Source organism: Brassica napus, chromosome C8, assembly GCF_020379485.1.
Source record: "Brassica napus cultivar Da-Ae chromosome C8, Da-Ae, whole genome shotgun sequence".
In the NCBI taxonomy this organism is placed as follows: Eukaryota; Viridiplantae; Streptophyta; class Magnoliopsida; order Brassicales; family Brassicaceae; genus Brassica; species Brassica napus.
In genome coordinates, this window is record NC_063451.1 from 45,787,817 (window position 1) to 45,799,593 (window position 11,777).

General features: G+C 27.0%; 1 protein-coding gene across 1 annotated transcript; it reads left to right on the top strand.

The window, feature by feature from the left end:
- Positions 1–542: 542 nt before the first annotated feature.
- LOC125591298 (protein PLANT CADMIUM RESISTANCE 2-like) lies at positions 543–1,854 on the top strand. The gene is made up of 4 exons (XM_048765261.1): positions 543–808; positions 1,022–1,093; positions 1,202–1,414; positions 1,531–1,854. The coding sequence occupies exons 1-4, from the start codon at positions 721–723 to the stop codon at positions 1,611–1,613; spliced, it is 456 nt and encodes a 151-aa protein (XP_048621218.1). The 5' UTR covers positions 543–720; the 3' UTR covers positions 1,614–1,854.
- The last annotated feature ends 9,923 nt before the right edge of the window (positions 1,855–11,777 follow it).

Genomic DNA, 11,777 nt, shown 5'->3' on the forward strand with positions numbered 1-11,777 from the left:
CTTTTATAGACATACAACTATTTCTCTTCAACACTATGGGTGCGATTGGTAGTATTTCAGAATAATAAGGTAGAAATGATGAACATTAATATCGAAAAAGAAAAAAAAATAAAGTAATTAAGAGTATTTTCTTTCTTTCTTTTCCAATGTGATTAGTATAAAATAAAGCAATTAAGAGTGAAATACCGTCGTCTCAATTCAACTAAACAATCACACCACGCGTTTTTAGAGGTCAGACACTTTAACGTCCAAGAATAGGGGTGAACATTTTGGTTTTTACTTCTTTCAGGATTTGGTTTAAGTGGTTTGGTTTCATTTAGACTTAAACATATTGCTCTAAAATATGTTTTGGGAATCAGTCATACATCTATTTTTCCCTCTTGAAAGTTAATGAAAACACTGTTTTATAGTTTAATGAAAACACAGTTACAAATGTGTTATCGTCGTCCATTAAAAATAAAATATTCCTCAAAACAAAACCTAAAAAGAAAAGTAAAAGTCAAGGAAAATAATATTAAGTAACGGCGGTGGGTACTAATTCAAAGATAAGTAACTTGTTATTTTTTGGTCAAAAATAATAGAGGCTCTGCCAAGTTAAGAGATTAATGTTCTTATAAATACAAGCATTACGTTAGTTTCTGATCAAACACACCTTAAAGTCTTAAACATATTGTTCTGTTTAAAATATACTAGTTTCTTTCTCTTTCTCTCTATCTCGCGATGGAAGCTCAACACCTTCATGCTAAGCCTCAAGCTGAAGGAGAATGGTCCACAGGATTCTGTGATTGCTTCTCCGACTGCAAAAATTGTAATTAAATAACTCCATATTTATTTATTAATTTCTATAGCTTTTCACATATATAATTATACATATAAAAGATAATGAATAATTAATGTTAATACTTGTCATCAATCTACAGTTTATATTAATATCTTTTTTTTTCTTTATCATCTGATCCTCTATTTATGGAAAAGGGACCAAGAAAACTTATTATTAATTTGCAAAAATGAATGAAAACAGGTTGTATCACATGTTGGTGTCCATGTATTACATTTGGCCAAGTCGCTGAGATTGTAGATCAAGGATCAACCAGTAAGTTTAGTTACTTAAGTCTTAATCCATCTAACAATATATATATATATATTATATATATCGCAGCAAGCAATAGCGATAAATAAATTTTTGTTCTGGAAATTTCAGCGTGCGGTACAGCTGGAGCACTATACACGTTGATAAGTTGTTTCACGGGTTGTGGATGTATATACTCGTGTTTCTATCGTGGAAAGATGAGAGCTCAATACAATATTGGAGGCAATGATTGTGGAGACTGCCTTAAACATTTCTTCTGCGAGCTCTGTGCTCTCACCCAACAATACCGTGAACTCAAGAACCGCGGTTTCAATATGGATCTTGGTATTGGTTTCTTTTATATCTGTTTTCCTTTTTTGGGTTGTCATTAATTTATTTGTGCTAATCTCAGTTATATCTATATATATTCGCATTCGTTAAAAGTTAATTTGGTAATTTAGGATGGAGTGGGAACGTACAGAGGCAGCAGAACCAAGGCGTGGCGATGGGTGCTCCAGTCTTCCAAGGCGGCATGACCCGCTAAGATTTATTCCTTCATATGTAATTCATCTAAGTCAATTCAATAAAACGAGGTTTAATCGTCTGCGTGCGTTTGTCTAATATGTTTGTTATTAAGTGCTTTTGTAAAAAAGTGTTTGTTAAGAAAATGGTTGTATCTATTTGTACTTTTGTACAATATTCGGTCTACTGATATACTAGTTGGAGTAGTCAACTTTAATGCCACTATATATACGTCTTTGACTTGATTTGGTCGAGATTGTAAATGTGAGATTGGATGGTCTTAGTTTGATTTGTACAAACAATAAGTTATCTTATATTTCTCCGAAAATCATTTAGTCAAATGTTTTATTTATGACTTATTCTTGGGTTCACCCTCTAGGGTGAACTTCTAGGTTCACCAACCAATAGGATTGTGTTATTTCTTATTCGATATCTTTTAAAAAAGAAACAAAATATTGTCAAATTATATTATCTTTTTAAAATTAAACGGTAAAAAGAAATAAAAAAAAATAGTAATAATTACAAAAAAAATATTTTTAACATCGTCAGTAAAACATTAAACCCTAAATCCTAATCCCTAAACCCTAAATCCTAAACCCTTGGGTAAACCCTAAACTCTAGGATAAATCTTAAACTCTAAGATAAATCTTAAACTCTAAATCAAAATCACTAAACACGAAAACACTCAAGGGTTTAGGATTTAGGATTTAGGGTTTAGAGTTTTAGGGTTTAGTGTTTTTATTTAGAGTTTAGGATTTATCCAAGGGTTTAGGGTTTACCCAAGGGTTTAGAGTTTATCCAAGGGTTTAGGGTTTACCCAAAGGTTTAGGTTTACCCAAGGGTTTAGGGTTTAGGATTTAGGGTTTAGAGATTAGGATTTAGGGATTAGGATTTAGGGTTTAGTATTTTGCTGACGACGTTAAAAATATTTTTTTAATTTTTTTTTCTGTAGCTGCTATATTTTTTTTTACTTTTTATTTTAAAAACATAATATAACTTGATAATATTTTGTTTCTTTTTTTAAAAGATATCGAATCTGAAATAATGAAATTATATTGGTTGGTGAATCTAGAGGTTCACCCTAGGGAGTGAACCCAAGAATAACTCTTTATTTATTGGACTCGTATCTTTTTGTAAACGAAAAGATTATACCATATATATACTAGATTAAAATCAGCGCCTTGCGCGGAATAAACATTATATATAAAAATTATTTTATGTATTATATGTTCTTACATATTATAAAATAATAAATATATATTGAATAATTAAAAGTCAGTAACTATTACATATATAATTAAATTAATGCAAACGTATAAATCAATTTTATTAATACAGACAATTTATAAAAAACAATTATCAATGTTAGTTCAAAACTTTTATCAAAAAAATTTATTCAAAGTAAAATTTGAAATTAAAATATTTATTTATTCAATATGGTTTATAGTTTAATTTAGAATGATATATATACATATATATTTTAAATCTTAATGATTAATTAAATTAGACTTTTATTTATATGATTTTGTAATCATTTGTATTTTGTCATAACAAAAATTTTAAACAATGGATCGCAAAATTTGAATGTGAGACTTTTAACAGTTTTAGTAATTTAAAGTCGTTTTTTAAAATTCAAAATATAACATATACAGAAAAATCTAAATTTTTATAATATGGTTATTGTGATTTTTTTTAAATTATTTTAATAGTTTAAAATTAAACAAATTTGATACAAGATACATTATTTTTTATCAGATCTTTATTATTCAAAATCATTAATTGTCATATATACTTTAGCCACATTAGGCAATTCCGTAATCTTTATTTAAAGAAATAATAAATGACATTAATAATGAATTTATGGTTAGTTTAAGAAAAAGCTTATTATATAATTAGATGGACCAACATATTTCTCTAATTATTCTTAGAATAATTCTAGTGATGACACGTGGCTACAAAAAGAAGTTGTAATGTTTCACAAATAATATATAGAGGATATGACCACATAAATTTGGTTCACGAAAATATAATATCACGTACATTTTATTATACTCTTCTCTAAATATGTCTCATTAACTTTATAATTAAGATAAGTTTAAAAATTATATATTATGTTAATTTTATTTTATTGATAAATAACAATTTAGTATTTAAGATAAGTTTAAAATTATCAAAAACCCAACAAATCTTTTTTTTACTGCTCAACAAAAAACCTACAAATCTATACTATTAAATTAGCCAAAAATATCTCAAATAAATCTTAAGTTTCATCGACTGAACAAATGTAACTTTTAAAAAATGCACAAAAATATAATGAAATGTTAGATTTGGGCATTCGGGTCTCCGGGTCAAATATAAATTGGTTTCTTTCAGGTCCAAGTTCTTTGGGTCTTGGGCATTTATCCAACTAGGTATTTGAATTTTTTTTTTGTTCATATCGGTTCCTTTTAGTTTCAGGTCAGTTTGAGTCAATAATTCAAGTATCTATAAAATTTACTATGTAATTTGGCTACATAATGAGTCTAGCTCGGTTCGAGTATTTATGACAAAAAGATCTAAAGAATCCAAAAAGCCAAAAAATCAAAACACGAAAATACCCAAAATCAAACAAATACCAGAAATAACTAAATATCTAAAAGACCAAAATCTTACCTGAGAACCAAAAATATCCAATATTTTAAATATATTTTTAAAATTTGAAATTTTACCCAAAATCTGAAACTATAACAGAAAACGCGAATCCAAAATTTACAATAATATTTTTATACTGAGAACATATATGAATTACTCAAATATACATAATATGAACAAAAATTTTTGGGTACTTTGGGTACCCGGAGTCCAACAGAGACCCGCAGGTCCAAAAAAATCTAATAGATACTTTTTTCCGAGTCCCGAACCTCAATCTATATTTCGTATTGGTTTGGTTCGTTTTTCAAATTTGAGTAAAATTTTCATACTTAAGAAAGAGTTACATAAGAATGTATATAAAAAATCTGGAATAAACTTATTCATAAGTTATATAATTTTAAACAAATTTATGTATTCGATATAATACGACTTTATAACATAATAATACACAATATACTTAAAATACTATCTCATACCCAACTTCGTATATAATCCATAAAACATGCGCTTTCGAAGCGCGGGTCAAAATCTAGTATTTTAATTAAATCTGCCTTTTATTTTACAAGTTTGTTTATATTTTTCGTTGATAAATCCTTCACTATTTTAAATAGCATACTTAGGTTCTTTTTTGAGAAATACTTTGGGATAATGATTGCCACTGAGGTTTCACTTCTAAAAGAGTATAATCAAATCCAGCTTTGTTGTATATTCATTAATTGTAATCTTCATGCGTATCTTATCTACAAACGTCAAATAAGCTTTTTTCTATGAATGACTTCTTAAATGGTATAATGAACAAGTGGTCTTTAATCGTATCCTTCATAACCAAAATGTATATGTGTGGAAAGAAGATCCCATCGTCTCTTAAAAAAATTGAAGAGATAACAATCAAGTTATACCAAATTATAGAGTTTTATCATTATGGTTATACCAAGTTATACAGTTTTACTTATCTAATTACATCAGATTATATAGTTTTATCAATCTAGTTATACCAAGTTATACAATTATACCATATGTAGTTATATTAAATTATACAATCGATCTCAAATGTCCAATTTACAAATACGACATATATGGTGGATAGACTTTGGATAGTTTAGAAGATTTAATCGGATTTAAGCTACAACACAACAATACGTAAGAGGGATGACGGCCGAGTCTGAAGTTTAAACTTTTAATTCTTTAAGAGTGGATTAACAGGAATGATGGCAGAATTGGATTGATCTGTGTCATGGTAAATTTGACAGCAAGAGAGAAAAAGAGAGAGAAAAAAAAATGAAGTATGACAGACTGGTTTAGATAGAGGAGACAATTTAGATTTTAACTATGTTTATTAAGATTAAGAAAAAGAGTATACGAGAATTAATAAGAGCATGTGAGAATACATTTTACCGGCATTTAATACTTAAATTTCTTAAGCATATTTTATATGATTTCAGCGCATATGACTTTGGACCGGCTTTAATTATTAGTAAGCTGTCGACAAAGAACAGCGGACCTAAATGGTCGAATTTTCGTTTTATCCAAAATCAAATACTATACATGTTGATGACGAAAGTTAATAGTTTTGTGTATCTAAAATTTGCATCATTCACAAAGATTGGAAACTGTGGATGGCGTGTTTCCAACTGATGATATGTATATTTTCCTGTGTACCGCGACAAAGCTAATGACATCTAAGACGCGGAACATCCGAGTGTTCCACAATTGATAATAACCAAACCGCTGATTAACTCAAAGAGACAGACTTATTAATAGTGTCAACTTTTAAATTTTCACTAGATCTTCACCCGTGCGTCCGCACGGATAATTGCTTTAATTTATAACAACATTTAAAATTCATAACTAATTTGTAATTGTTGGATTTTAAAAATTATGGCTCCGTTATATATTATTGTTTAACAATTATTGTATTTGTAATACGAATAAAGGAATACTAATCTATTAGTTCCTTTGTATTGCAACTTTTATATATATTGAAAACAATTTTATAATGGTTATTGGAAAATACATTAGTAAAAATCAATGTTTGAATACATGTATATTTTTGAATCAATTTTTGTTTTGAATTTTGTTTAATGATTAATTTAGACAATATGTTTTTAGTTAATTAGATTGGACCAGTTGCACAAAAAAAAATTAGATTGAGTCATTTTCGTATATATTTTAAATCTGGTCCAAACAGATAATTTATAAAAATATAATGGATTTCAATTTTTTTTAATAACATAAGTCCATTTTTTTTTAATATACTGCTATTCATATTTTCAAACAACATTATATTTATTTTAAATTATGTTATTCTTATTTACAAACATTCTCAAAAGTACTTCTACTTTAATAAGATAGAAGATATAATATTACAAAAATATGTTGTTATTTATTTTTTTATGTCACTATTAAATATCATATATGTGTCATCATATAATTAATCGTGTTTTTTACCTACCATCATATAAGTAATCATATAATTAATAGTATTTTATACGTACCATCATATAAATAATCATATATATTATATTTTTAAAACTTAATATGAAATATAAAAATAATAATTTATGTTGGTGTTTGAAATTGCTTTGTATTGTATTTTTCTTAAATATATTTTAAACATTTTTTAAGGGTTATAAAAAAAACATTTTAGTAAAATCAATTTTTGAATATATGTATATTTTTGAAATATTTTTTGATATGAATCAATTTTAAATTAATATTTTGATTTGAAATATTTATATAAAATTTAAATTTTGTTTTATGATTATTTAGACAAATATGTTGTTTGGTAGTTAGATTGGGCCAGTCATTTTCGTATATTTTAAAGTTGGCTCATATATATAGTTTTCATAATATAATGAATTTTCAATTTTTCTTGATAACATAAACCAATTACTTTTTTTTTTAATATATTGTTATTCATGTTTCCAAACAACGTTATATATATTTTTTAACTGCTATTTATGTTGTCAAACAAAAGATTAAAGTACTTCTACTTTAATAAAGATAAATTAATTAATAGTGTGAGTAATGATATTTAAAAGATATTTTGTTTTCCATATATGCTAAAATCTAAGTAATCGTTTAGTTAGTTTTGTAGTACTGATATTGTTTGATCACGAGGTTATAAGAATTAGATAGTTTAAGTATCCATCTTTGTTTAAAAGTATATTTTTTAAAAAAGTTTAAATATTTACTAATGCTAAAACAGATTTTATTAACTAAATAACTGGTAATATAGTTGGAAGAATTAGATATTTTCAGTATCCATTACAAAATTATTTTTAATAACTGTAATGTCATACGCTTGTAAGATTACTTGGAAAACCTACGTTAATCTAATAAATTTTTGTTATATCATAGTCTAGGGATTGTTACTTTCAAGTAAAGCTAGTGAAATAGGGTTTGTATAGTTAATCTTTTAGCAAAAAAATAGGGTTTGTATAGTTAATCTTTTAGCAAAAAAATAGGGTTTGTATAGTTAGCTACATAGACGATTTGTAACATGTTACATGGAATATAATTTTGTAATCGTTTGGAGTAGACAGAAATTGGGCCTGGAACGACGGCCCAACATCAATAGTACATTTGTGTTAAATCAAATTGTTTGGCGAGTTTCATTTTTTAATTTAAAAGAAAATGAGATTATTAATGAGTGGCGTCCCTTTGTAATCCCCTATATATTAAAAGAGTAACACTTATAAAACTTACCTATTTTATTGGCAAAGAATGTGACGTAGTGACGTGGTTTCACTAGAAGCTTTTATTTAGTAAAACGTTTAGGTGTCATGCGGAGAATGTTTCTCACCAAAACTGTGAATTTAATGTGTTCACACTAACATTCTTTTAAAAGAACTTCATACCATCTATACTTTTCTCGACGAACACTTTTACGTGATAAACCTTCAGCTTCGAGTTCGATTAGTTGATTTATCAATCTTCTCAATATAATCATAGCATCAATAAAGATTCCTTATTTCTCTGTATGTTTCTGTTAAAAACGGTAACCCATCTGATCTATCGCCATTAAGTCGACAGATCCGTAGAGAAGACAAAGCGATGAAAAATTTAGTATGATGCTAAGTGTTAATAAAAGAACCCTTCCATACCTGCTTTCATGCATTTAGCAGATCACTCACGTTCTTGAGAACTGTCTCTCATTGCTGAAAGAGAACGTTGAAAATCTATTTCTAGATAAATGTGTCGTACTCGGTTTTGTTACTGCTTGATAAGGTGATCTCTGTTTCGAGGAGACTGAATCACTGTAAATCGTCTCATCTTAGTGTATTAGTCTTTTCGAGCAAACAATATAAGCATGCGAGGGTCACCACTTTCGCGGCCATGAGAGTTCTACATTAGACGACCTTGAAGATGAGAAGAAACTTCCAGGAACGAACTACCAGCAAGTCTCACGTGCTGGCTGCATCTGGAACAACATTTACAATTTAGAGGGTTAAATAACCTTCAATTTATTTTATTATGCAACTATGTTTTCTGAATTTAAATGAGCTATACTTTTTTTATTTCATACAATATTGTTTTGCTTATAATATGTTATTGATCCACCTTTTTTGATTTTATTTGTTAAACCCTTAACTCCATAACTACTACAACGTGATGGACGAAATATAAAAAAAATATTTTCCAAAACTTCTTCTCAAACTTTTTTTTTGGCTAAAAAGCTTCTTCTCAAATTTGCAAACACCATATATTAAATTTTAATATTAGTGAAACTTTTATAAAAAGTCTCTGACTTCACCCCTGATAACAATCATACATTTAGTTCTATCTAACTATCGCTTAAAATATACTTTTTGTTATACATAATTATAATATAGATATTTTATTCTGCGTAAAGCGCGAGTTACTATCTGGTTAACTTGTAAAACAGAGGCAGAATTTTAGCAGAGATTTGCTTTAACAGTATAGAATTAATGTTAATCAATGTCATTGGCCGATGACAGTTAGAAGTAGGTGGAAAATACAGGTTACTAGTTTACAATTGTGAACGGAAGTTTCCCAGAAAATAAAACAAAAAATATTAGGCCAAAATTCAAGGGATGATTCATCAAGTTTCTTTATCACGTCTAATCAAACCATCATCAATGATGTCACCACCATGTTCTTCGTGTTAGTACTACCATCATTATAAGTTCTAATCCAATGTTACCGATTACTTGGTATCCTTGTTCGGAAACTAGGCTTTACGTGTGCGTTCGGGTTGGACCTACCGCCTAACGAGAAAATTGGATTTTAATCGGAGATTAATTTTAAAATTTTATTTTATTTTTAAAATAAATGTATATACAAAAAATAGTTTATGAAACAATTTGCAAAAGTTACGAGTGGTTTGGTGGTATAATCTTTGATTGATAACACAATGGTTCCAGGTTCGACACACAACATTGTCAGTTTTGCTTGTTTTTATATTTTCTTGAATGAGTGGCAGTTTCGTAATTACTTCTTCGTCTTCGTATTAGAGTTTTGACGATTCTTCAACTTTTTTTTCACGGCCGCCATGGATTTTCTTCATGCATACTTAATTTTTTGTGCGTTTTAGTTGTTGTTTACACATCAAGACTATAGATTTGTCAATATTAATCGATATTGAACCTCAAAATCGCAAAAAACAAACATTTTTTGTATTATACAGCCTAACTATCCGATTGATAGCAAATCGCCACGGACTGGAGCCGCATCACGTTTACTCGTCGGATAATCGGTCCTCGGCGCCGCGTTTTAGAACAAGGCTTGGTCTATATATCTGTTTTAACTAAAAATTAGGTCTTGATCCGTGCAACCGCGCAGATTTTTTTTCATTTTAACATAGTAACATTTATAAATGATCGACAATTTCCCATGTTTGAACATATGAATAATACATTACATAAGCTATTTGTCATTTGATCATATTTTACTATATGGACCATTTTCACTTGTATTTGTTTATAAATATAATTATTTAGTATACTTGTGTATGTTTAATTGTTTATACGTCTATAATAGTTTGCCAAATATATGTTATATGTTCCAGAGTAAAGTTATACGAAGCAAACATCTAAAACTTTTTAAACAAGAACTGTGTATCTGAAAATTATATTAATATTAAAGTTGAGATTTTTATTGCAAAATTTAGAATTTAGTTAGTATAATTATGCATCACCTAAATTTCATCAATGCAAATCTAAACTATGAACTATAAATTTATTTTGGATTTTTATAAAGAAATATATTTAAGTACATTATATTGATATTTAAATTATTTAGCATATATCTATCCTCATTAAAAAGTTAATACATTTATGTCTATATTTTAAAATGAATATTTATCAATTAATAAAATATTTAAAATTATTTTTAAAGTGAACATATATAAAAATATATACTTAGTATGTATTCTTTAAAATGAAACTATTTTCATTTTAGGCTTTGCAAACAATAAACTATTTTAAATTTTTTTAAAATTATGTATATGATATATTTATGAAATATGTTGGTTTATGCTTAAAGTATTATATTGTGCAATTATAAATATTTGTTGTTATTTTATTGGTTAGTATTGTTTAATTATAATTTTGAAATAATTTCGTTAGTGATCACGAATTGATTATGTGAATGTTAGATGTCAAGATATTAATTGAATAGATTAGTTTTGCTTTATCCCAAAATGAGGTTGTTTCTATTTTAGTTTTTTAACGGTGGATGCCAATATTAATTCACATGTCATAACATTGACAGAAAACGAAAAAGAGAGAAGGTATTGATATTAATATTGGTCTAAATGTTGTATTTAAAATGTTACCAAACAATGTTTAAGACATTGTCGAAATATTAAATAACAGTAGTCAATATTCTTATCCTAGATATTGTTTGGAAAAATATATACATTATAAATTAAAAATAAAATAATGATAGTAGTTAGGATTTGAAAAATATCTCAAATATATATTGTTTGGTAACATCTTATAAAAACAGGAAAATAATCATTAAAAATGATTACTTTTATAAAAATTTCTTTGAATAGTTTATTTTTAGTAAGTACAATAAAATACTATCAATTTAATTATTTGGCTAAATAATAAAATCGATTAACATATGAAGAGTATGATTGCAAGTAATTGTCAATAATAGTACAACAATATTAAAAGTATATTGCATATCAAATATCACATGGTACAGCCCGAGAAAGAAAAATGGTGTAACAAATGTTCTTTAATGTCATATTTTCAAATAAATGTTCATATCAAATGTCATAGCTTCCACCGGAAGATTCGATTAATACCATTTGGTATAATCAATAAGATAATAAATTGAGAGTCTAAATATATAAAATGCTACCTCTGAAATAATTAGATTTGTGTTGAGTAAGAATTATTTAATCATTGATGAGGATATTAAAATGAATAAGGATATTGTTGGGATATAATGAAGATAACAATAATATGCAATTAATAAACTTGTTTGAAATTGTCCAATTTAAAAATCACACATGAAGTAAAGTTGTGACTTCTATTTTAATAGAATAGATAGAATTTTAATAAATAATTATTAGATAATC